Source organism: Aquarana catesbeiana, linkage group LG09 (genome assembly GCF_042186555.1).
Source record: "Aquarana catesbeiana isolate 2022-GZ linkage group LG09, ASM4218655v1, whole genome shotgun sequence".
Lineage (NCBI taxonomy): Eukaryota > Metazoa > Chordata > Amphibia > Anura > Ranidae > Aquarana > Aquarana catesbeiana.
Window position 1 is genome coordinate 50,653,665 of NC_133332.1, and position 27,955 is coordinate 50,681,619.

Consider the following 27,955-nt stretch of genomic DNA (forward strand, 5'->3'; position numbering starts at 1 on the left):
TGTGCCCCTATGCCCTGCTGCCTGCCCCCATGCCCTGTTGTGTGCCCCCATGCCCTGCTGTGTGCCCCATGATGTGCCCTGATGTGTGCCCTGTGATGTGTCCCATGATCTACTGTGTGCCCCGTGATATACCCTACCGTGTGCCCCATGAGGTGCTCTTGTGGTGTGCCCCATGATGTGTCCTACTGTTTGCCCCACTGTGTGCCCAGTTCCCTCCTATGGGCCTTGTGATGTATCCTGAGCCCTACTGTATGTCCCATTATGTTCCCTGTACCCTGCTGTGTGCCATATGATGTGCCCTGCTGCGTGCCCCATGATCCCCCATGATGCATCATTCAGTGCCCCTTAATGTGCTTTGCTGTGTGCACCATACTGTGCCCTATATGTGCCCTCTTGCCCCATGTAATATCCCCTGCTGTGTCCCATTATGTGCCCTCATGCCCCTATGTAATATAATCTGCTGTACCCCATAATGTGCCCTTCTGCCTCATGTAATGTTCCCTGCTGTGCCCCATAATGTGCCCTGCTAGCCCCCGTAATGTTCCCTGCCGTGCCCCATAATGTGCCCCTCTACCTCCCCCCCATGTATTGTGCCCTATATGTTCCCTGCTGCCCCCCAATGTAATGTGTCCTACTGTGCCCCCCCAGCCTGTAATGTGCCCTGCTTCTCCCCATGTAGTGTGCCCTCCTGCCCTCCACACACACATATTGTGCTCTCCTGACCCCCTGTGCTCTGACCTGCTGACTTCTATACTTTGCCATGGTTCCCCCAAGCTCTGCCCTGATGCCCCCTGTGCACTGTTTATCTCAGGTTCGACCCAGAGTTGAGGTGTCCACGCAGTGCAAGCTGGGGGTGGGGCTTGAGTGTGGGCGGAGACACAGGGGGCCCCATGATCTCCTGTTGCCCGGGGACCCCAGGAGTTGCCAGTCCGCCCCTGGGTCCTCTCACCCATACAGTGAGAATGGTTTATTGCGGTTGGAGCCACCTGTTAGTCTATGAGGATGCAGCGGTTGTACAAAACAACTGCAGGTCCTATTTGAGAAATAAGTGATAGGGAGCGCTGTGTGATAATAATATGTGCCTTCTCTATACAACCATATAACATGGAATAAAGTGACGTGCAAATAAAGTGCAAAATCAGTTAATTAATACCTAACTAGAAACAAATAATATAGACCATATATGAATAAATAATAATAATAATCATCTTACCTAAATGCAATACTTTTTTACTTAATAAAGTCACCTAGGATTTTACACTATGGAAGCTTTTATGTTTTTATGGGGACCAATGGGTAATACGTGCCTTTGAAGGATTACACTCTAGGAAGACGCTGGGATTATCGTTCCACCTCTTAAAGGCCCGGGCTGGGTATTAAGCTACAAGCGAGTGTGATCTCCTGTAATAGGAGATCATTTGAAGTCAGAAAGCGGCAGTGTGTGTAGAGGTGGAGGTTTCATCTTTCTCAACTACGACTCTTGGGTGCATTGTGTGCCAGTTTCACGTTTGAAAATCATTTTAACACAGTGGACTATTCAAAACATGATACAATGTGATAATTAACTAATCAATTTTCTCATTCATGCACAGAGTCACTTTACATATAACATATAGCATTATTAACATTTATTAATAAAAATAAACTACGGGTATATGCATGTCTATTTCTGAAAGCATTCTTAATTTAATGCATTTTTTCACACCTGCCTAAAATTTTTGCACTATATATATATATATATATATATATATATATATATATATATATATATATATAGTGCAAAAATATATATGTGTGTTACTAACTATGTAACACACAATTTTTGGACAGAAGCCAATTAACCTACCAGCATGTCTTTGGAGTGTGGGAGGAAACCGGAGTACCCAGAGGAAACCCATGCAGGCACAGGGAGAACATGCAAACTCCAGGCAGGTAGTGTCGTGGTTGGGATTGGAACCAGCGACCCTTTTTACTGCTAGGCGAGAGTGCTACTCACTACACCACTGAAATTACACTTTGCTACAATGTAAAGTAGTGAGTGTACAGCTTGTATAACAGTGTAAATTTGCTGTCCCCTCAAAATAACTCAATACACAGCCATTAATGTCTAAACCGCTGGCAACAAAAGTGAGTACACCCCTAAGTGAAAATGTCCAAATTGGGCCCAATAATCCACTTTCCCTCCACGGTGTCATGTGACTCGTTAGGTCTCAGGTGTGAATGGGGAGCAGGTGTGTTAAATTTGGTGTTATCGCTCTCACTCTCTCATACTGGTCACTGAAAGTTCAACATGACACCTCATGGCAAAGAACTCTCTGAGGATCTGAAAAAAAAGAATTGTCCCTCTACATAAAGATGGCCTAGGCTATAAGAAGATTGCCAAGACCCTGAAACTGAGCTCTAGCACGGTGGCCAAGACCATATAGCGGTTTAACAGGACAAGTTCCACTCAGAACAGGCCTCGCCATGGTCGACCAAAGAAGTTGAGTGCACATCCTCAGCGTCATATCCAGAGGTTGTCTTTGGGAAATAGACGTATGAGTGCTTCCAGCATTGCTGCAGAGGTTGAAGGGGTGGGGGGTCAGCCTGTCAGTGCTCAGACCATACGCCACACACTACATCAAATTGGTCTGCATGGCTGTCATCCCAGAAGGAAGCCTCTTCTAAAGATGATGCACAAGAAAGCCTGCAAACAGTTTGCTGAAGACAAACGGACTAAGGACATGGATTACTATAACTGGTCTGATTAGACCAAGAAAAGCTTATTTGGTTAAGATGGTGTCAAGTGTGTGTGGCGGCAACCAGGTGAGGAGTACAAAGACAAGTGTGTCTTCCCTACAGTCAAGCATGGTGGTGGGAGTGTCATGGTCTGGGGCTGCATGAGTGCTGCCAACACTGGGGAGCTACAGTTCATTGAGGGAACCATGAATGCCGACATGTACTGTGACATACTGAAGCAGAGCATGATCCCCTCCTTTTGGAGACTGGGCCGCAGGGCAGTATTCCAACATGATAACGACCCCAAACACACCTCCAAGACGACCACTGCCTTGCTAAAGAAGCTGAGGGTAAAAGGTGATGGACTGGCCAAGCATGTCAATCCTATTGAGCATTTGGGGCATCCTCAAATGGAAGGTGGAGGAGTGCAAGGTCTCTAAAAACCACCAGGTCTGTGATGTCATCATGGAGGAGTGGAAGAGGACTCCAGTGGCAACCTGTGAAGCTCTGGTGAACTCCATGCCCAAGGGGGTTAAGGCAGTGCTGGAAAATAATAGTGGCAACCCAAAATATTGACACATTGGGCCCAATTTGGACATTTTCACAGAGGGGTGTACTCAAATTTGTTGCCAGCGGTTTAGACATTAATGGCTGTGTGTTGAGTTATTTTGAGGGGACAGCAAATTTACACTATTATACAAGATGTACACTCACTAATTTACAATGTAGCAAAGTGTCATTTCTTCAGTGTTGTCACATGAAAAGATATAATAAAACATTTACAAAAATGTGAGGGGTGTACTCACTTTTGTGATATACTGTGTATATATATATATATATATATATTTTTTTAGGACAGTTCAGAAAATGCAAACCCTTGACCTTGAAGAGTTATCCTGCACAGTCCAACACTTATATATATCAATGTCATATACCTGCTCCTGTTCATACACACTGTTAAATAATGTTATATAACTTAAGCTCCAACCACCTTCACAACATGCACCGCCTTCTTCTGGAAAGTTTTTATTTGAGTGTTTGGAGATCTAGGTGAGCCTGATATACTTTTGGGTGCCACCGAGGGAGACACACCTTTACCTGGGAATTAACGCAGGTATGTCTGCTTGTGGATCCTTGTCAGGTCCTTCTTTCAATATTTGTCACTCAAATGAAAGAAAATGACAGTTCTCTTGTTGTTAAAGAATAATGTGCAATGCCTTCCTCATAATTTTAAGGAGACGAGGAAAAAGGCCTGCTTCATATTATATATTAATTGTATATATATTTAATATGAAGCAGGTAACAGGTACATTCAGTGGGACTGACAACAGTAGAACATTTCTAACATAGTTTATTAAATGTAAATGATGAAGTTTATTATAATATAATAATAATAATAATAATAGTAATAGGATTGCTAATAATAATTATTAATCATATTATTATCATTATTATAATAATAATTATTATTATTATTATTATTATTATTATTATTTTTATTATTATTATTAATATTTGAACACAAATATAACATATATCCTTTTGGATGGAAATATATTATTATTATTAATAATATGATTATTATTACGATGGGCATTAATATTATTATTTACCTATTATATGAACTGAAATTTAATACATCACATTTTGGATGGAAAGATATTAATATTATTATTAGTAGTAATAATAGTAGCAGTCATAGTAGTAGTAATAATAATAATAATAATAATAATCATGATGAGTTTTCTGCCTGACTACCCTACTTTCTCTCTTCGGAAATTCACACACTCCCTTTCGGTGATTTCAACATCCCTGCTAATACAAACACTCCTGCTACTTCTAAACTTCTTAGTCCTCTTCATTTGACCTGAAGCAATGGGTACAGGCTTCTACTCACTCTGATGGCAACACCCTTGACCTTGTATTCTCTTACCTATGCACTCCATGCAACTTGTCAAACAACCTTTTCCTCTCTCCGACCACCACCTTATTAGTTTCTCTCTCCCCCTGTCTTCCACCACCTTTCCCTCCAATCGCCTAATCCATCACCCGTAGAAACTTTCGCAACTTCAACTCCTCTCTCCTCTATTCTGCTATGACCACTTCTATGACAAAATCTCTCCCCTGTCCTGCCTCAACCAAGCCGCATCCCTCTACAATAAATCCCTGTCCTCCGCCCTGCACAAGCTCGCTCCCCTCACTACACGCAGAATCAGGCCTCGACCCCTACAACCCTGGCAAACAGATGACACTAAAATTCTCAAAAAACGTAGTCGCGCTCTTGAGCATCTGTGGCACAAGACTAAGGCTCTCAGAGACTTCAATCAATACAAATCTGCCCTCCAAAAATACTATTCTTCCCTCCACACTGTGAAGCAAACCTATTTTACAACTCTCATTAACACCTTTTCATCCAGTCCCCGTAAACTCTTCTCTACCTTCAACTCTCTACTTCGTCCTCCACTGCCTCCACCCACTGACTCACTCACTGCCCAGGAGATTGCCAATCACTTCAAAAACAAGCTTGATACAATCCGTGATAAAATCTCCACTCTACAGGTATCTCCCCCAGTTAAGACCCCATGTCAACAGGTACAACTGACACTCCCCTCATTCAAATCTGCTACTACAGACGAAGTTGCTAAACTCCTTTCTATCAACCACCTAACCACCTGTCCGCTGGACCCTATTCCCTCTCAAATGCTACGGTCGCCCTCTGACTCCATCCTACACTCTCTAACCCACATCTTCAATCTCTCCCTCACCTCTGGCATTTTCCCCAATGCTCTAAAACATGCACTGGTCACCCCCATACTTAAAAAGCTGTCCTTGGACCCTTCCAATCTTAACAACCTACGCCCTATCTCCTTGCTCCCCTTTTCCTCTAAACTCCTTGAACGCCTGGTTTACAACCAACTGAGTTACCACCTCATTAAGAACAACCTTCTTGATCCACTTCAATCTGGATTTTGCCCCCAACACTCCACAGAAACTGCTCTTTTAAAACTCACAAATGACCTACTAACTGCAAAAACCAATGGACACTATTCTGTACTCCTACTTCTGGACCTTTCAGCTGCCTTTGACACGGTTGACCATTCCCTCCTCCTCAAAAAACTTTACTCCCTCGGTCTAAATGACTGTGCTCTTCAGTGGCTCTCATCCTACCTATCCCAACACACCTTCAGTGTCACTTACAATTCTACTTCCTCCACTCCTCTTCCCTTCTCCATCGGGGTCCCCCAAGGTTCTATTCTTGGATAGCCTCTCATGGCTTTCAACATAATTTCTACGCTGACGACACACAAATCTATCTCTCCACCCCTCAACTCACTCCATCAGTCTCCTCATGCATCACTAACTTACTAACCAACATATCTGTATGGATGTCACACCACTTCCTCAAACTCAACTTGTCCAAAACCGAGCTTATAAAATTTCCTGGGGATGGCACAACCATCCACCCATCCCCACATGTCAGGTTGCTAGGTGTTATCCTGGATTCTGAACTCTCCTTTCGGCCCCACATCCAATCACTTTCCAAAGTTTGCGGCCTCATCCTCCAGATCATCTCTAAACGACATCCCTTTCTAACCAATGAAACCACAAGGCTCCTGATTCACTCCCCGATTATCTCTCGCCTCGACTGCTGCAACTCCTTCCTCATTGGCTTACCTTTAAATAGACTATCCCCCCTTCAGTCCATCATGAATGCTGCTACCAGACTCATCCACCTTACAAACTACTCAGTGTCTGCTACCCTTTTCTGCCAATACCTCCATTGGCTACCACTCGCCCAACGAATTAAATTCAAAATACTAACAATAAGTTACAAAGCCATCCACAACTCTGCCCCCATCTACATCACTAGCCTAGTCTCAAAATACCAACCTAATCGTCCTCTTCGTTCCTCCCAGGACCTCCTGCTCTCTAGCTCCCTCATCACCTCCTCCCATATCCACCTCCAGGACTTCTCCCGAGCCTCGCCCGTCCTCTGGAATTCCCTACCCCAATCTGTCAGACTGTCTCCAAATGTATCCACTTTTAGGCGATCCCTGAAAACTTTCCTCTTCAGAGAAGCCTATCCTGCCTCCATCTAACAACTGCACTATTTTCTCCATGAGCTCATCACCCACAGCTATTACCCTTTTGTATAACTTGACCTTCCCTCCTAGATTGTAAGCTCTAACGAGCAGGGCCCTCTGATTCCTCCTGTATTGAAATGTATTGTAATTGTACTGTCTGCCCTAATGTTGTAAAGCGCTGCGTAAACTGTCGGCGCTATATAAATCCTGTATAATAATAATAATTATAATAACAACAACAACATCTTTCCATCCAAAATAATATGCTATATTATTGTTAACATAAAACTAGTACTACTACTAATAATAATATTACAATAATATTATTATTATTGTTATTATTGTTGTTATTAATAATAATACAAAATAATAATAATGTATTATTATTATTATCATTATTATTATTGTTGTTAATATTATTACTTGAACAAAAATTAATTGAATGCAAACATGATTATTATTATTATTATCATAATGTTTGTAGTAATTGTAGCAGTCAGTGTGGTTAATTTACTGAAGGCAAATAGACTGTGCAAACTCAGTTGCCTAAGAGCTTAGTAAATGAGTTTCACTTTGCAAAGAATATCCAATTACATGCAAGGAACAAAAAAACAGCACTTTTGCTTGCACATGATTGGATGATGGAAGTCAGTAGAGCTTCACCTCCTTTACTAAGTGTTGGAGCAACTGCACTTGCAAAGTGCACAGTCTATTTGCCTTTAGTAAATCCACCCCAAAGTTTTCATTCAGAGTGTTTTTTTTACTTCTGTAGCCTGCCTAGAACACTTTTACTAACATATGTCAAAGTTGCAAAATCGTGTTCAGATTTCTTTTACCTTCCATCACTGAGGGGTTAAACGCATTTATTTTTGTCTATTTATTTTTACTATTTATATGGTGTAACTTGGAGATTGATTTACTAAAGGCAAATATACTGTACACTGCAAGTGCAGTTGTGCTAGATCTGAGGGGAAGCTCTTCTGATTTCTATCATCCAATCATGTACAAGCAAAAACATTTTTTTAATTTTCCTTACATGTTCCTTTCAGATCTAGAGCACCTGCACTGACTATTTGCATTTAGTAAATCAACCCCATATTATTCTTTACTAAATACATAGATCCATTCATGTCAGTCCATGTTCCAGGACAGAACTCACCATCGTATCCCCCATACACATACAAGACCAATCTGAGAGGATGCCCATCAACCCACTACTACATTTTTGGATTGGGGGATGAAATTGGAGCACTTGAAGAAAATGCTTATAAAACTGGAGAAAGAATACAAACTCCAAGCAGATTGTGATATTCAAACACTAAACCCGAAGTTATAGATCAAAACTCTAACCATGTATATAGGCATACCAGACCCTTATTCGAGCATGCAGCCCGACAGGCCAGGAAAGGGGAAGAGACGAGCGAGCTCCCCACTCCCCCTTCCCGAAACGTACCAGGCCACATGCCCTCAACATGGAGGGGGTGCTTTGGGACAGGGGGGACTCTGGCCCCCCTCATGCCAAAGCACCTTGTCCCCATGTTGATGGGGACAAGGGCCTCTTCCCCACAACCCTGGGCTGTGGTTGTGGGGGTCTGCGGGTGGGGAGCCACCCGCAGACCCCCACCCATGTGAATGAGTATTGGGTACATCGTAGCCCTACCCATTCACCAAAAACAGTGTAAAAAGTGAATAAAGACAGTACAAACGTTTTTGACGATTCCTCTATTAAAAAATAAAAATCAATGTCCGGCCATATCATTTTTTGGCTTTTTTTCGGGTCAAGCAGTGGTGGCGGGTGATTGACGACGGATTTACATGGGGGGGGGGCATTGTTTTTTATTTTTTTTAATATAGGAATTGTCAAACTTGTATACTGTCTTTATTCACTTTTTACACATTTTTGGTAATAGGGTAGGGGTACCATTTACCACATACTCATTCGCATAGAGGGGAACCCGAATCTGGGGGTCCCACCATGTTAAGGGCATGTGGCCTGGTATGGTTCAGGAGGGGGGCGCTCACTCACCCCCCCCCTTTCCTGGCCTGCCAGTCTGCATGCTCGGATAAGGGTCTGGTATTGATTTTTGGGGGGGACGTTTTCTTCACACAGAATTCTTATTGGTCGATCATTTTTCGATCAATCTAAATTCAATTCTTTCAGAAAATTTGGAATTAGTTTAATAACAATAAACAAAAAAATTTTAACGAATTACAACAAAATTAGTTACTATCTTATTCAGAGTTTCAGATACATCCGAATCTCTGAATAACCAAAAGATTGTCAGAATTTGTATTCAGACTGAAACAAATTGCACATGTCTAATAGGCACTAAACATTCTGTTGTCGAACTTTTTGCAGGCATTAAAGGAACCAGTACTATGAAGCTTCTGCTGTGTCTGAGTTTAATTTTCTGCCTGGTGTCAGCGGGTGAGTGCTCTTTAATCTTTGGCAGATTGTGGCCAGTGGGAGTAAACCTTACCTCATCATTGGTTCTTTTTGATGAGAGCAATTGTTCCCCAATGTTACAGTGCCTCATTCATCAATGGAAGGAATGGTGCCCCATCTCTGGTGTTAGTTGGAGGAATAATGCCTCATTGTTGGTATCGGCGGGAGGAATAGTGACCCATCAATGGTGTTATTGGGAGGAATGGTGGTCCATCATTGGGGTTATTTGGAGGTATAGCACTTAAAGGGCCGTATATAGGCAAGCAAAGGGCCACATCTGGCCCCTGGGCTAGAGTTTGGAAACCACTGCATTAAGGTTAAAAAAAAAAAAAAGTTTAGACTTTAGATCAACTTTAATGTCCTACAGGCACGACATAGCAGAAGTGAGATATACTTTGTTCATATTTCATATCTAGGGTTTACAACCGCCTTAAAGCCTAACTCCAAGCAAACAGATAAATACACCAATAAAATACATACATTGATCAGCCATAACTTTATGACCACCCATGTAATTCTGAGCAGGTTCCCATTTTGACACCAAAACAGCCCTGACCCATCGAGGCATGGCCATCTGAAGGTATGCTGTGGTATCTGGCACCAAGTCATCAGTAGCACATCCTTTAGGCTGGGTTCACACTATTGTAAATTCTATGCGGGTTTCTATCAATGGAGCTGGTTCACACATCTCTGTGGTGGCTGTGGATTGCACAGGAATCCTGTATGTCTTTGGCTCTGTTTCACTTCCGAAATAAAAATTCAGGCCTGATTCGTCCCTGAATAGGAGAACAGCGACGCACCAGACCCCTGCCGTGAGCCGCATCCCGTGTGAACCCAGCCTTAAAGTAAAAGCAGGAGAAGTTCAGCTTCAAACAAACTGTAAATCTACCTGCAGCCACATTCTTATACTCCATACACACGATTGGATTTTCCAACAACAACAAAACCGTGGATTTTTTTCCAAAGGATGTTGGCTCAAACTTGCATACACACGGTCACACAAATGTTGGCCAAAAATTCAGAACGTGAGAACGTGGTGACGTACAAAACTTACGGCAAGCCGAGAAGTTCAATAGCCAGTGCGGCTCCTTCTGCTTGATTCAGAGCATGCGTGAACTTTTGTGCGAAGGACTCGTGTACACACGATCGGACTTTCCGACAACAAGTTTTTCTGTCGGAAAATTTGAGAACCTGCTCTCAAACATTTGTGGCCGGAAATTCCGACAGCAATTGTTCGCTGGAGCAGACACACGGTCGGACTTTCCAACAACAAGCTCACATCGAACATTTCCCGTCTGAAAATGCAACCGTGTGTACGCGGCATAAGACTAACCTATATAGCCCTGTAAAGAAGAAATCGCTAAACATACTTTTTTTGAAACTGATCTGGTCCAGTTCCACACTGAGCTGTCAGCAGCGGCTTCATTGTGTAGGTGGATGCAGAAGAGGCAACCGACAATGGAAGCCCCATAGTAATTCTATGGGTGATGTCACTTTCCAGGCAATTCCCAGCTATTGTCAGCTGCCTCCTGCACACAGCATGGAGACCGGATCGGATGCAGAAAAGGTATGTACAGTGATTTTTGCTTTACATGGTTAGATGAGCCTATGATCAGTCTCATGCTCATACTGACCGCTCATAACCAGAGGGTCATGGTGTTCTGGTAAACGGCTTTTGGAGCTCTATCTTGCACACATGATGGATATATACAGTGATCCTCTTCATCTTGGGAGACACGTTCTGTTTTCTTTGTACTATATTGGGACATTTGTCACTTGGTGCAAGGTTCACAGTTTGAAAGATTTGATATTATTTTTATAGAACACATAGACTTATGTGAACATTAGGATAGCTGCTGATTCTTTCCTAATTTTGTATTGGTTTTTGGTGGTGAGCGCGGTTTTTGTTTTTTTCTTTTTTCTTTTGTTTGTCACAGCAGGAGATTTGCTCATTCATGCTGTCTTTGGGCTAAAAAAAAAAAAAAAACAGTGAAAACTATCAGTGCTATTATCCCAAAATGACCTCAAAAGAAGAAAATGTAAAAAAGTAGAAACTCTTTTCCTATATTTTCAGCAATAGAAGCATGGTTCTGTCCAGAAATCAAGTTTTGCCTTTACATATATACTTTCCACCCACCATAATCCTTCGAAGCATGAATTTCATTAGACCTCTAAAAGGTATGCTGTGGTATCTGGCACCAAGCCAAAAGTAGCAGATCTTTTAAGACTTATACATTGCGAGGTGAACCCTCCATGGATCAAACTTGTTTTTCAAGCATAGAAGATGCTCTATTGGATTGAGATCTGGAGAATTTAAGGCCAAGTCAAGACCTCAAACTTGTTGTTGTATTCCTCAAACCAATTTGAATTCATCAGACCAGGCCACATGCTTCCATTGCTCTGTGGACCAGTTCTGATTCTCACATACCCATTGTTGGCACTTTTGGCTGTGGACATGGGTCAACATGGGCACCATGGGACCAGTCTGCGGCTACGTAGCATCGTACACAACAAACTGCGATGCTCTGTGGGTTCTGACACATTTCTATCATAGCCAGTATTAACTTTTTCAGCAATTTGAGCTACAGTCGGTCTTCTATTGGATCGGACTACTGGGCTGGCCTTCACGCCTCATCAATGCATCAATTAGCCTTGGCTGCCCATGACCATGTTGCTGGTTTTTCTTCCTTGGACCACGTTTGGTCGGTCCTGACCGTTGCAGACCAGGAGCATCCCAAAAGAGTTGTATTTTTGGAATTGTTCTGACCCAGTCTTCTAGCTCTTACAATTTGGCCCTTGTCAAAGTCCCTCAGATCCTTAAACGTGCCCATTTTTTTCTGCTTTCAACAAGTCAACTTCAGGGACAACATGTTCAATTGCTACCTAATATATTCCACCCACTTTCAGATGCCATTATAATGAAATAATCAATTTTATACAGTTTACCTGTCAGTGGTCATAATGTTATGGCTAATCCATGTATACAGTGCCTTGAAAAAGCATTCATACCCCTTTAAATTTTCCACATTTTATCATGTTATAACCAAAAACATAAATGTATTTTAGTGGGATTTTATGTAATAGACCAACACAAAATTGTATATAATTGTGAATTGGAAGAAAAATGATAAATGGTTTTCATGATTTTTTACAAATAAATATCTGAAAAGTGTGGCCTGCATTTGTATTCAGCCCCCTTTACTTTGATACCCCTAACTAAAATTTACTGGAACCAATTGCCATCAGAAGTCACCTAATTAGTAAATAGAGTCCACCTGTGTGTAATTTAATCTCAGTATAAATACAACTGTTCTGTGAAGCCCTCGGAGGTTTGATAGAGAACCTTAGTGAACAAACAGAATCATGAAGGCCAAGCAACACACCAGACAGGTCAGGGATAAAGCTGTGGAGAAGTATAAAGCGGGGTTAGGTTATAAAAAAATATCCCAAGCTTTGAACATTCACGGTGCACTGTTCAATCCATCATCCATAAATGGAAAGAGTATGGCACAACTGCAAACCTACCAAGACATGGCCCTCCACCTAAACTGACAGACTGGGCAAGGAGAGCATTAATCAGAGAAGCAGCCAAGAGGCCCATGGTAATTCTGGAGGAGCTGCAGAGATCCACAGCTCAGGTGGGAGAATCTGTCCACAGGACAACTATTAGTCGTGCACTCCACAAATCTGGCCTTTATGGAAGAGTGGCAAGAAGAAAGCCATTGCTGAAAGAAAGCCATAAGAAGTCCTGTTTGCAGTTTGTGAGAAGCCATGTGGAGGACACAGCAAACATGTGGAAGAAGGTGCTCTGGTCAGATGTGACCAAAGTTGAACTTTTTGGCCTAAAAGCAAAACGCTATGTGGGGCGAAAAACAAACACTGCACATCACCCTGAATACACCATCCCCATCATGAAACATGGTGGTGGCAGCATCATTGTGGGAATACTTTTCTTTAGCAGGGACTGGGAAACTGTTTAGAGTTGATGGGAAGATGGATGGAGCCAAATACAGGGCAATTTTAGAAGAAAACTTGTTAAAGTCTGCAAAAGACCTGAGACTGGGGCGGAGGTTCACCTTCCAGCAGGACAACAACCCTAAACATACAGCCAGAGCTACAATGGAATGGTTTAGATCAAAGCATAGTCATGTGTTAGAATGGCCCAGTCAAAGTCCAGACCTAAATCCAATTGAGAATCTGTGGCAAGACTTGAAAATTGCTGTTCACAGACGCTCTCCATCCAATCTGACAGAGCTTGAACTGTTTTGCGAAGAAGGATGGGCAAAAATTTCACTCTGTAGATGTGCAATGCTGGCAGAGACATCCCCAAAAAGACTTGCAGCTGTAATTGCAGTGAAAGGTGGTTCTACAAAGTATTGACTCAGGGGGGCTGAATACAAATGCACCCTACACTTATCATTTTCCTTCTACTTCTCAATTATGGGGTAGATTTACTAAAGCCAGAGCACTCAGAATCTGGTGCAGCTGTGCATGGTAGCCAATCAGCTTCTAACCTCAGCTGGTTCAGTTAGGGTTCAGCAATAAAACCTGGAAGCTGATTGGTTTCTATGCAGAAGTGAGCCTGGTTTTGCACTCTCCAGCTTTAGTAAATAAACCCCTATGTGTTACTTTGTGTTGGTCTAGCACACAAAATCTGAATAAAATAGACGTTTTTGGTTGTAAAATGACAAAATGTGGAAAATTTCAAGGGGTATGAATACTTTTTCAAGGCGCTGTATTCCAGTGGCGGCATAATAATACATATGTCACCTTCAATAGAAGGTTCTTTCGGAGATGACTTTCTAGGATTAACAATACAGATATCAGTAAAGACATTTCTGATATAATGATATAGTCAGACGTTGGAGGGCAGAGATGGGGGACATAAGGTCATCGTCATAATAAGGAATTCAAGCAAGATAAAGGAAAGGATATTTATTTAGTGTATGGAATACCAAACAGACGCTATAGCAGACTGATAACAAATAAAAGAAACCTGGTTAATAAATGATACGGTGACAAAGGGTCAGATAGCAGGAAGGTGACCGGGGCACACACAACGTGATCCAAAGACACTGTCATGGCTTGATACCAAATGAAAACATAAAAAAGTCGTAGCATGGACTGGAACAACGAAACCACAGTTGTCTTTAAACCCATACTGGAATCCCTAAATAATCAGCAATGAAAAATAAACATTTCTCATATATTGGTGGACCCAATTTACTAAACGTTGGGCATTGCTTCGATAGAATATTTACATGGGGGGAAAGATGGCAATGTCTTAAAGCCAATTTGAACATTTAATTTAAACCAGCTATAAACATTGTGAAAGCATACAAATACAAGGTGTGCAAAGTCTAATGCCCTGTACACACGATCGGATTTTCCGACGGAAAATGTGTGATAGGACCTTGTTGTCGGAAATTCCGACCGTGTGTGGGCTCCATCACACATTTTCCATCGGATTTTCCGACACACAAAGTTTGAGAGCAGGATATAAAATTTTCCGACAACAAAATCCGTTGTCGGAAATTCCGATCGTGTGTACACAAATCCGACGGACAAAGTGCCACGCATGCTCAGAATAAATAAAGAGATGAAAGCTATTGGCTACTGCCCCGTTTATAGTCCCGACGTACGTGTTTTACGTCACCGCGTTCAGAATGATCAGATTTTCCGACAACTTTGTGTGACCATGTGTATGCAAGACAAGTTTGAGCCAACATCCGTCGGAAAAAATCCTAGGATTTTGTTGTCGGAATGTCCGAACAAAGTCCGACCATGTGTACGGGGCATTAGTGTGTTTTATTTAGGAAGAATTCACAGCCTGAGTGAAAAAGCCTGTCCTCTGCCAGCATGGAGCATACTTGCACTCTGCATGGAAGCAGTGAGGTCTCTGCAGCGCTCCACGCATCCCCTCCTGAGTCTGACCTATCAATAGCTCTGTCATCAAAGCTCATGCCCTGATGATTGTAGAGCTTTAGCTCTGACTCAGCAGAGGACATGTTGGATCTCTGCAGAGGGGCAACTGCTTCCACACAGAGGGCAAGGCTCCTTCTCTGCGGCATGCTGATGAGGGACAGGCTTTTTAAACTGAATGTTCACTGGGCTTTAGCTGGCCTCAAATGTTATACACTCACTGGCCACTTTATTAGGTACACCTTGCTAGTAGCAGGTTAGACCCCCTTTTACCTTCAGAACTGCCTTCATTCTTCGTGGCATAGATTTAACAAGGTGTTGGAAACATTCTTTAGAGATTTTGGTCCATAGTGACATGATAACATCACGCAGTTGCTGCAGATTTGTTAGCTGCTCATCCATGTTGCGAATCTCCTGTTCCATCACATCCCAAAGGTGCTCTATTGGATTGAGATGTGGTGACTGTGGAGGCCATTGGAGTACAGAGACCTCATTGTCCAGTGGTGAGATGATTTGATCTTTGTGACATGGTGCATTATCCTGCTGGAAGGAGCCATCAGAAGATGTGTACACTGTAGTCATAAAGGGATGGACATGGTCAGCAACAATACTCAGGTAGGCCGTGGGGTTTAAACGATGATGCTCAGTTGGTACTAAGGGGCCCAAAGTGTGCCAAGGAAAAAAAAAAACCCACACCAGTCTGAACCGTTGATACAAGGCAGGATGGATCCATGCTTTCATGTTGAAAATTTGGAGTTGTGCTAAAGATTTATAGAGTTGGAGTTGCTGCCCGCATCCTCAATCAAACCAAATGCAGAAATATTCCTCTAGTGGGACTTTTGAGGACAGAAACTCCTTAATAATTAGACAGTATTGAAAAAAAATATTCATATTTTATTTGAAAAGTTAAAAACCATGAAGATAGAACATAGTACAATCAAAATAGATGCATATACAACTATGGGTGCAATATCACATGGCATACAAATGACTACTGTCAAATGTGTGGACAAGACAGGAGATGACCAACGCGTTTCAAGTTTTATGACAATAATCCTCTTCTTCAGGGGATAGTGGTTCTATAACGAACATTAGTTATCATGTGTTTCAGATGAAATGTCACCAGTATTGCATCCTATTAAAATCACAGGAAGGGCTTGCTGCCATAAACCGCTCGGACAAAGCCAACCAGCGGGAAAAACAGGGCAGGTGTGAGGAAACAGGACCAACCACAGAGGCCACATGCTGTTACAACCACCACTTGGATCGAGTGGACTCCAATCCAGACTGCAGATTATAGCTTGATGTGGTTATCCCTGGAGTATTTCCCATAAAGACACGGTGAGATCCGTAGGCTCCTTTCTATGCTCCCTCTCTTCCTGCAAACCAACCAGCAATTAATAAGAAACCCTGGTTTCTTCCTTGGTCTAATCTGTGGCATGTCGGTATTTTGGGTGTATGCAGAGTACCTTCTGTGGTTGGTCCTGTTTCCTCACACCTGCCCTGTTTTTCCCGCTGGTCGGCTTTGTCCAAGTGGTTTATGGCAGCAAGCCCTTCCTGTGATTTTAATAGGATGCAATACTGGTGACATTTCATCTGAAACACATGACAATTAATGTTCGTTGTAGAACCACTAGCCCCTAAAGAAGAGGATTATTGTCATAAAAATTGAAACGCGTTGGTCATCTCCTGTCTTATCCACACAATTGACAGAGTCCAGTGGTCATTTGTATGCCATGTAATATTGCCCCCATAGTTGTATATGCCTTCATGGTTTTTAACTTTTCAAATAAAATATGAATATTTTTTTCAATACTGTCTGATTATTAAGGAGTTTCTGCCCTCAAAAGTCCCACTAGAGGAATTTTTCTGCTTTTTTCATGCTTTCATGTTGTGTACGTTGAATTCTGTCCCTACCATCTGAATGTCACAGCTGAAATCGAGACTCATCAGACCAGGCAGTGTTTTTCCAATCTTCTATTGTCCAATTTTGGTGAGCCTGTACAAATTGTAGCCTCAGTTTTCTGTTTTTAGCTAACAGGAGTGGCACCCGGTGTGGTCTTCTGCTGCTGTAGCCCATCTGTTTCAAGGTTTGATGTGTTGTGCGTTCAGAGATGGTATTCTGCATACCTTGGTTGTAACGAGTGGTTATTTGAGTTACTGTTGCCTTTCTATCATCTGAAACCATTCTCCTCTGACCTTTGACATCAACAAGGCATTTTCCTCCACACAACAGCCGCTCACTGGATATTTTCTCTATTTCGAACCATCCTCTGTAAACCTGAGAGAGGGTTGTGTGTGAAAATCCCAGTAGATCAGAAGTTTTTGAAATACTCAGACCAACACATCTTGCACCAACAACCATGCCACATTCAAAGTCACTTAAATCCCCTTTCTTCCCCATTCTGATGCTCTGTTTAAACTTCAGCAAGTCGTCTTCACCACGTCTAGGTGCCTAAATGCATTGAGTTGCTGCCATGTGATTGGCTGATTAGCAATTTGTGCTACCAAGCAATTGAACAGGTGTACCTAATAAAGTGGCTGGTGAGTATATTTTATAACTGTATGATCTCCTTTAGATTTACCAACAACTACAATGTATAATCTTTAACCAATGAATTCTATGTGAGTCCTAAGTATGTGTTCCTCTTTCTTACAGGGTCACCATTAATTTGCTACATTTGCAGCTTTGAGATCAATTCACTCTGCTTTTCCATATCCGGATTTGAATCCTGCGATGGAGTTTGTACCACCATCGATGTTTCTTTTGGTAAATAAAAATCACCGGAACAGATTCATGCACTTTGAAGTTGTCATGCCTCAGCTCTCTTTAAAAGTGTAGTTTCCATAGCTTTACTTATTATTGAAATGAGTGGAGCTGCAGGCATCATCCAGATATAGTTTTTTTTTCAGCCGACGATTCCGTGCACCATAGGAACAATCATAGCGGCAGTTCAGCCGCTCGATCGTTCTTACAGGTGGCGGGAGGATGCGCCCCCCCCTCACCCTCCTGTGCTTCTACCGGCTCGCCCCTGCGATCTGCGAGCCAGAGAAGGAATCCACCAATGCCAGAAGTTAGCCATAGAGAAAACCAAGGGCAAGATGGTTCCTGGCAGTCTCTATGACTCTCGGAGGCCCGGGAGCGACGTTATGACGTCCAGGCCGGCAGAAGTTAACAATGCTGGGAACTCGGCAGGAAAGCCCGAGATCGTTAATTTTTTTTTTTTATCTCAGCCTTTCCTGCTTGGAAGAGAGATGTGGGGTCTTATAGAGTTTAATCATATTTGTCATCGGTCGTGAGCGTGGCTCAAGTAAAGGTACCCCATGTGTATGGTAGTGACCCGGTACAAAGTCCCTAGCATAGCCCAGAAGAACCCACCCCGGGGTAGGCCTCTCATTTCACCATTGTTTGGTGCCCACGATATTAGCAATAGTTTTTTCCAGACGATGACATTATCCAGCCCCCCCTACAACAGCCAAAAGACATGAAACCAGGTTAGTTGGTTAGTGTTGCATTTGTGCTGTTTGTGCCATTTAAATCTCTGTTCTTTTATCATTTTTCCATTATTAACTATTTATTGAAGGTCACCAAAGGTCACCCAGCCCCCCCCTACAATAGCCAAAAGACACGAAACTGGACTTATTGGTTTGTGCTACGTTTGTGCTGCTAAAATTTTTATTTGTGCTGTTATGATTTTTTATATATAACAGCTTGTTTTTATTTTATCAAACCCCACCCACTTTGAACCCCATTTTATTAAATCTTAAAAATAAATATACCATTTGTTAGTGTTATGTTTGTGCTTCTTGATGTAGTAAGCATCACCATAGTTATGTGTGCATTTAGGAGGGACATGCAGAGTCAATGCCCTCTCCACTTGTCCAGCGTATCACTGCTACCTCACTCCCAGTAACAGTATGAGGTCCCACCGTGCACCTAGTGCGGACTCCATGCATGTACTTGACTTCACTTAAATCTCTTCCATACCTGTGTACAAGATGAGGGCCCCAGTGGTGCAGATCTGCTCCTGTTGCTATGGGAAATGGAACACAGCGGAAGGAGTGCTGTCAACATCTCCCTCGCTGCAAGAGGCTACCCCACCTGTCACATATACACGTTTAACGACAGACTACTGGATGAACCTTTGTTACCCTTGATAACCACTGCAACTTCACACTACATTAACTCTTGTACTGATGTCTTCATACCCCAATGTGTTTAGTGACCCGAGCTGTAGACTATATGTGCCAGTTACTTATATTACACCCCTTTAGTAACTTCAGACCAGGCAAGGGCAAAGTTTCAAAAGCTTTACTTGATTAATGCAGCATGATGAGAATCGCAAGATAACAGTTCAACATAAAGCGCAGTCAATTCCCTAACATTCCTAGTCCCTAAGAGCCGGTTCACACAGGGGCGACACTTCTCTGGCCGTGACTTTGCGAGGCAACCTGGACACGACCTGAACGCGCACCACAGCGCGACTTGGGGCGACTTACAAGGCGACTTCAAGTCCCCTCCAGGACAGGTGACTTTCCAGTGGCCAATCAAACAACAATCAGCTCTGTGGGAGGGATTGGGGAGGGAGGGGTTTGCCTGAGAATACAATTTTCTCTTCCTGTATTGTTATTTCAGTTAAGACACGATCCGACTTTGGAGGCGACTTCCATTGAAATCAGTGGGTACAAGTCGCCTAGAAGTCGGATTGAAGTAGTACAGGAACCTTTTCTGAAGTCGGAGCGACTTCAGTAGTGTGCATTAAGACGGGTCTCATTGACTAACATGGAATTTGATATGTTGCGCAACTTGGGGCGACCAAGGGCGACTTCAAGTCGGATCCAAAGTCGTCCCCGTGTGAATGGGCTCTAACTCAGGCTTGTGGCTGCCCCAGTATACCTGCATGTGAAATAGTCAATACTTACAGAGTCCATGGATGTTATCTTCAGGAAGGACTGCAAGTTACAGCAATCCTCCTACATTGCAGAAGGCTCCTGGACACAGGCGAGTAGCAGCTTTGCTGGAACAGGAACAACATCTTGCTGTCTGTGTCTTCCCTTCGCATACAGACTGAGTGTATGTGGGCAGAGCCCTCCCCCTTTTGTTTACAGGACAGGGAGAGAGAGGCGAAGCTCAGACAAAGCACGGGAACTGGGTTAATTCTTTTCCTCCTGGCTGAGGCAGCATTAACCACTACCTGCCTACAGGTTTATTATGGCTCCCCTGTTATCAGTGGAGCAGTTTGTGATTACTTTGGGTTCTAGGTTTCAGTGGCTGTGGGTTTGACTGCCCCCCCCCCCCCCTCAGCCTTTTGGAGGGTTCTGGATTGTAATGGGCTGGAAGAGGCAAATGGACAGCCTGAATATTTATGTGGTCTCAGCCAATCCCTGGGGGAGGATACCCAGTAGGTGGCTGAAGAGTGCATAAATAGCCAGGGGCCTGGGGCAGCCCTGTTCTTGTCCAGGAGAAGTTTCCAGCCTCAGCGGCTGCTGTCCTTCTGGGCAGTCCAGCTGTGATTGTACAAGTGCTTATCGAGGTCCCAGCTACCCAGATAGCAAGGATAATTTGCCACACATTTGTGGCAGTATTGAATTGTAAGTCTTGTGAGCTTACTGCAAACCTTCCCTGAAAAGTTGTACACTTGCAGAGCACTTGAAGCACAAGTTCAACTGGCGTCCAATCACAGCACCTGTCGTTTCAGCCAATGGGGAGATGGGTAACAGATCCGAGCACCTGATTGGCGGAGAGGCGGTTTAGTGTTAGGAAAGTGAATATTCATTTACTTTTCGAACACACAGCTGAGTGACCTTTTTTGGCACCTATTAGAGCCTATGGCGCTAATCACGTGCTTCAAATCCACCCCCCTCCACTGTAATTCAGGCGTCCTGCATCCGAAAAGGGGCCGGGCGCCTGAATAGGGAGTGGCAGCGGCGGCCATATTGCTGCTAGGGGGGTGGCAGGAGAGAGGGGGCGGCCCCCGTGAGCCCTTATGGACGCACCGCCACTGCCTATGGTGTCTCAGTGTAAATCCATTAGTTGCTGCACTACTAAGAGTAGTTAGTTGCTGTAGTTAGTTAGTTGCTGTACTAAGAGGCTTTGACAAAGTGAAGAGTGTCCTTGTGTTACTACACTGTGCCTCTGAAGTATCCCACAGTTTCCCTGCACCCTTTCCAAGTTCAATTTTCAATAATGCATCAAAAAGATAAGACTGCTCATTGAGGCAGAAGAGTGACTGTAACCATGTGCCTGGCTGCCGCTGCACTAGTTTGGTAAAATGAACTTGGGGCAAAACAGCGGCCCCTTTTCGTGGGTGAGCTTTACACTTGGATAATAGGATTTAAAACCTTTACTTTATAATGACCAGTTTAAAGCTCAACTCTGGGAAAAGTACAAATCCTCTCTAAGGGCTGGTTCACACCAGATGCAGTCCAACGCATTTTTATTGACATCAAAATTTCATGGACAGTGTTTAACATGGTTTCCAATGGCCCTAGATCACACCAGTTCAGTCAACAAAAGTAGAAAATGTTACATTTTTTTCTGTATGGAACACCTCGGGAATGCGGCAAAATGCATCAAGAACACACCAGAATGCACATGTCCTCAATTGAGATGAAGAAAAAAAAGGGTAAAAATGCACTGGGACACATCAAAGATGCATTAAAAATGTGCATTCAGAAATGCATCTGAAAATTGTGGTATGAGCCAGCCATCAGGGTCTATTCACACCAGCTTCTGTGCAAATTGGGTGGCTTTTCCAGTGCAGTCTCACAGCATGACATGGCAAAATGCCTTATCTCCTATGTGCCTGGTTCACACCACTGCGTTGTGGTGGTGTGCGGGAGGTGTGCATTGAAAAAAAAGTACAGCAGGCTGTACTCATTTCCAATGCAGAGCAGTCTGTGTGACATTTCAATAAAGTTCTTTAAAAAAAAAAGGAAATATGTGATGGCTGAGATGCTACATTGTGAATGAGCCTTACTGTGGGGCTGCCGCAACACATCAAGGGTTCAGTGGTCATTTAGGGGATGGGAAAAGCAGTTTTCTTTCCTCCGCCTCTTCCAGCAGCTTTCCTCTACTCCCCTGTGCCCTAGGAGTGTACTGGCCATCAGCAATGTCACATTCAATGCAGGGCTGTGGGCTGACGTGATGACGTCAGGGGCATCCATCCCCCAGAGTGCAGGGGGGAAAAGGCTTCAGGTACCGGGCTGCAGCATAGAGGAGCCTGCAGGAGTGGAGGACTGGGTAAGAAAAACAGCTGTTCCCATCCCCTTGTTAAAAAAAAAGAACATTTAAACCTTGCAGTGTACATTTCATTAATAATATTATTAATAATTATAGTTTCTATGTCCTCTTTAATTTTGCAGGAAACAGCTTGTTGTTCAAGAAAAAAGGATGCGCAGCAAAGTGTCCTGAAGATTTCGACTTATGGAACTTCCGGAACAATGGGACTAGCTGCGACACAAATCTGTGCAACTACGAGAATTAAGATGACCCATGTTTAGGCCTTTAGAAAAAAAATGCTTTCTAATGGAAAAAAAACTATTTGTACTGGCCATAGCAACCAATAAAATTTCTGGTATAAAAAAATGTAAGCATAATTTCAGATTAGTTGCCACTTGCTATAGGCACCACTGTGATCTGTTGTTGGTGACTTTTCTTATTAATGACTCCAGGGCCGTCTTTAATATGGTTTGGTCTTCCCCCAACATCTCAAAAAACAGACACACACATATAATTATCTAAAAAAACTTTAATAATGTAAACATAAACATGACAAGGAGCGTGGAGTCGTCCCCCCCCCCCCCCCCCCCCAATCCTGTCTCCCATTCCCTCTGAGTTCATCTTTCCTCCCTCCTATTACTTATTCCCTTTTTTCCCTCCGTAGGACCCTGGCATTGCGGGATCTGGAGGGCGCTCCTCCATGGTTTGGGAAACCGGGACCACCCAGAGGATTACTGGGGGGTGGGAATCTCCTGGCTCGGGGGGGGCATGCTCTAGGACCTACATCATGAAACTGACATGAGCAAGGTGGAGAATCCAAAATATAGTCTGTTATAGAAATCACAATTGATGAAGTAGATAAGGCAAAGTAGTTACTAGAACCTTAGATAAATAGCCTTAAAAGAACAAAAGATATACTGTTCATACTTATATTACGTGTTTGAAAAATTGTGCAAACTGTAAGCTGTTAAAAATGATGCCAGGGTTTTATCCTGTACTATGAAAAAACTTAAATAAAAACCATTGAAAATAATAATGTAAACATAAAGAACTGGTCCACAAACAAGTCCTTAGCTAGATCTGTAACAGTACATACTTGCCAACTGTAGTAACGCTTAATAACTTTCAGTAATAAAGTGCAAATCAACATTATGTTTTGTGTGTAAAACAAATAGCCATGTTGTCTAGTAACACAAAAATAAATATGCATAAATAATAGAACAATTAACAACAAATAGCAAATAAATAAACAATATTAAAACTTACAACACGTAGAATCCAAAATCAAACATTCAAAACAAAGTGTGTATGCTCCACTCCAATTTTGAGAATAGGCAATCAGGTAGCAGAGTTACATAACCTCTTGCTTACTGGGTACTTAAACCCCCCTCCTGCCCAGACCACTTTTTAGCTTTCAGTGCTGTCACACTTTGAATGACAATTGCACGGTCATGCTACACTGTACTCAAATGAAATTTTTATCATTTTTTTCACACAAATGGAGCTTTCTTTTAATTAATTAATTGGGTTTTTATTTTTTGCTAAACAAACAAAAAAAAAGACAGAAATTAAAAAAAACATGTTTTATAGTTTGTTATAAAATTTTGCAAACGGGTAATTTTTCTCCTTCATTGATATTCGCTGATGAGGCTGCACTGATGGGCACTGATGGGCTGCACTGATGGGCACAGATAAGGTGATACTGATAGGCACAAATAAGCCGACACTGATGGGCACTGATATGACGGCACTGATGGGCACTGGTAGGTGGCACTGGTCGGTGGTATTGATAGGCAGCAATGGTAATGACGCACTGATTAATTTATAGGCGGTACTGTGGGCACTGATAGGCGGCACTGTGAGCACTGATAGGTGGCACTGTGGGCACTAATAGGTGGCACTGAGGGCACTGATAGGTGACACTGTGGGCACTGATGGGTGGTAATGTGGGCACTGGTAGGTGGTGCTGGTGGGCACTGGTAGGTGGCGCTGGTGTGCACTGGTAGGTACCTCCTTGATCAGGACCAATGTCCCTCTTGCAGCTGCCAGTGATCTGCTTTTTTTCCCCCCTCACGCTATCAGCGTAAGGAGGAAAAATAGCCGATTACTGGCTCTTTTTACATCACATGATCAGCTGTCATTGGCTGACAGCTGATCACGTGGTAAGGGGTTGGAATCGACCCCTTACTACAATCTGTGATCAGGCGAGCCTCATAGACTCGCCGATCACAGAGCGTGCCGCACGCGCGCCCTGCAGGGAGCGCGCAGGCTGCTCAAGCATGGGAGGACGTCCAGGAAATTAAGCCCGCGCTGTAGCCGTCTTTTGGCTATAGCGCGGACGGCAAGTGGATAATATACTACACTAAACATGTCAATAGTACAGCAACGTCCGTCTTTAAATGACGTTGCAAACCCTTCATTTCTCAGTTGTTCTAGAGGTTTTCTCACTGACACATTTCTATTTTTTGACCAGTACTCTCGCATCTCAATAGTAGATACGTTGGGCCACACACCAATGTCAGTCATGAAACCTGACTGTTCCACAAATTCAGGCACTATATCAAATGCTTCAACAGTAGGTTCCACAGTATGAAGGCTAGGCAGCAAACCAGTATTTTGGATCAGGCCTGGTTTCTCCACCTCCATGGGCACTGGTGATGTTTCTAGTGGATCAGAAGACTCTACTGCATCAGCTTCAGAGACAAAGTCAGAGGTACTTTTAGCAGGAATCACTTTCTGAGAAGATGTACCAGCAGCTTCTTCAGAAGATCCACTTCTAGGTATAAGAAAAACAGTAATTCTTGGTATTCTGCAAAGTTTTTCCTCCAACTCCTGCTTCTTCTTTCGCTTCTGTGCACCACTCAGAGATTTTGACATATTGAGGGCTTACAGGCTCTTCAAAAAATAGATGTGACTGACCCCTGCATTATAAAAATAAATGATGCTCTGTGCAGTCTCTTATTACCTTATAATAAATGCTTATATGTTGTAGCATTCAGTAGTAAAATGCCAGACCCTCAAACCTCTCCTTTTTCCCCTCATGTTAGTTGCAGTCATGTACACTGCTCTATGCACAATACCCATCCAATAGTCCATCTTAGGAGTGAGCAAAAGAGGGTGGCTACATTCCTTCATATAGTACAGTAGGACCATGAAGAAGGAACTTATACACCCTCTAACAGAAAGTCAGATCACAGCACCCACAAAAGGGAGATCTGGAGGAAGCTGTGGGAACAATTTTTTTTTTAAGCTAAGAATATAATGTATATACCAGGGGTCTTGAATTAAAATTTATGGAGGTCCAGTTGGTAAAATATTTTTCCGGCAGAGGTCTGAATAACATCTCAGCAGTGTTTACATCGCATTCGCAGACCCCTTCACAGCAGTCCCACGGTGTCCTCAGTTCCCTTTCATGTCACAGCACTCCATTACATTGCAGCCTCTTCACATCACAGCGGCCATTATATTGCAGACATTTCCACATTATAGTGCCCTCTTACACATCACAGTGCCCCTTATCACATCACAGTGCTCCCGTTACTGCTGTGTGCTCTGTAATAAAAAATACAGCCACAGCCTCAGTGATGGCTGGTGCTCAAAATTTTTTGGGGGGCACAAACATTTTTTGAAAAAAAATCATCAATTGCAGCCACTGTGCCATCAAATGCTGCAATTGTGCCCATCAAATGCTGCCACTGTACCATCAAATGCTGCCACTGTGCCCTCAAACGCTGCCACTGTGCCCTCAAACAGTGCCATTGTGCCCATCAAATACTGTCACTGTGCCATCAAATGCTGCCACTGTGCCATCAATCGCAGCCACTGTGCCCATCAAATGCTGCCACTGTGCCCAAACGCTGCCACTGTGCCCATCAAATGCTGCCACTGTGCCCATCAAACGTTGCCACTGTGTCATCAAACGCTGCCACTGTGCCCTCAAACGCTGTCACTGTGCCATCAAACGCTGCCACTGTGCCATCAAATGCTGCCACACACTGCCACTGTGCCCATTAAACGCTGCCACTGTGCCATCAATTGCAGCCACTATGCCAAACGCTGCCACTGGGCCCATCAAACGCTGCCACTGTGCCCATTAAACGCTGCCACTGTGCCCATTAACCGCTGCCACTGTGCCATCAAAAGCTGCCACTGTGCCCATCAAATGCAGCCACTGTGCCAAACGCTGCCACTGTGCCCATAAAACGCTGCCACTGTGCCATCAAACACTGCCAGTGTGCCCATCAAATGATGCCAGTGTGCCCATCATATGCTGCCAGTGTGCCCATTAAATTTTAAAACTTTCTACTGTTCCAGTTCTACACATGGGGTGCAGGAGCCAGGGCAGGAGAAAGAAGACCTACCTTGTCCTCCTGGCCAGTTCAGCTCTGAATCCGATCAATTCCTCCACACTGCTGCTACTGCTAGTTTCACTTAACCGCACTCCACTCCGCGGTCTGACTCCTTTTACCGAGGCCTCTGCTCCTCCGAGTCCGATCATGTACACACACTTGATTGCAGGCAGCATAGCAAGGGGCGGGCCCAGAGCATCAGTGGAGCTCAAGGCCCCGCCCACCTGCAGCCCGCTCCTTGATCAAAATAAATGCAGCACTGGCACTGCTGCACTGTGTGTGTGTGCTGCTGATACCGGGGGCTGATGACTGTCTGTGGCAGACCGACAGTGTGGGATTTTAAGCCCTGATTTGCGGGCAGCGCATGGGCTTAAGGGCCAGTTCTGTTTTGGGCCCCAAACAGGGAAAGGGCCCTGGGCAGCTGCCCTGTTTGCCCTGCGGTAAAGACGGCCCTTAATGACTCCCATTGTTTGGGATGTTCCATCGGTGTTCAGTGGCTGATGTCAATTCTAGGTCTGATTAAGGTATTGTTTTTTTCACTGTAAAGCCGCATACACACGATCGGATTAACCGATGGGAAATGTGTGATGACAGGCTGTTGGCGGAAATCTGACTGTGTGTACGCTCCATCGGACAATTGTTGTCGGATTTTCCGCGGACAAATGTTGAATGGCAGGTTTTAAAATTTTCCGCGGACAAATGTGTGTTGTATGATTTTCCGAGCTTGTGTACACAAGTCCGTTGGACAAAAGTCCAAAGTACAAACACGCATGCTCGGAAGCAAGGACGAGCCAGAAGCGGTCGGGCTTGTAAACTAGCGTACGTAATGGAGAATTAACATGAAATCTCGAAATGCAGCGCACATTTTCTTCTTCTTAAGCCTGGGTTCACACATGTGTGGTGCGAATTGAAGCTCAGGTTTCACTGGGAAGATAAAAATCTCCTGTTCAAAGGCTCATCTGCGTTTCAGCTCTGGATCAGTGAGCAGGGAGAGGGGGAGGGAGAGGTGGGGAGAGAGGGAGGTGTAGTGAGGAGAAGGAGAAAATCCATGTTCAGAATGCAATCCCATAGAAGATAAGGGGCTCGTAATACGCACCGCAATGCCCAGAAAACGCACACGTTTTTTGTGCAATGCACAGTGCGGATGCAACACACATATGTGAACCAGATGCATTCATATGAATGTATTTGAAAATGTCCTGCGAATTAGATG

General features: G+C 43.6%; 1 protein-coding gene across 1 annotated transcript; it reads left to right on the forward strand.

Annotated features, from left to right (window-relative positions):
- The first annotated feature begins 3,751 nt into the window (after positions 1-3,751).
- Positions 3,752-22,942, forward strand: LOC141107619 (prostate stem cell antigen-like). Its single transcript, XM_073598475.1, has 4 exons — positions 3,752-3,832; positions 9,163-9,231; positions 17,831-17,941; positions 22,537-22,942. Exons 2-4 carry the CDS (start codon positions 9,183-9,185, stop codon positions 22,656-22,658), a joined length of 282 nt encoding a protein of 93 aa, XP_073454576.1. The 5' UTR covers positions 3,752-3,832; positions 9,163-9,182; the 3' UTR covers positions 22,659-22,942.
- The last annotated feature ends 5,013 nt before the right edge of the window (positions 22,943-27,955 follow it).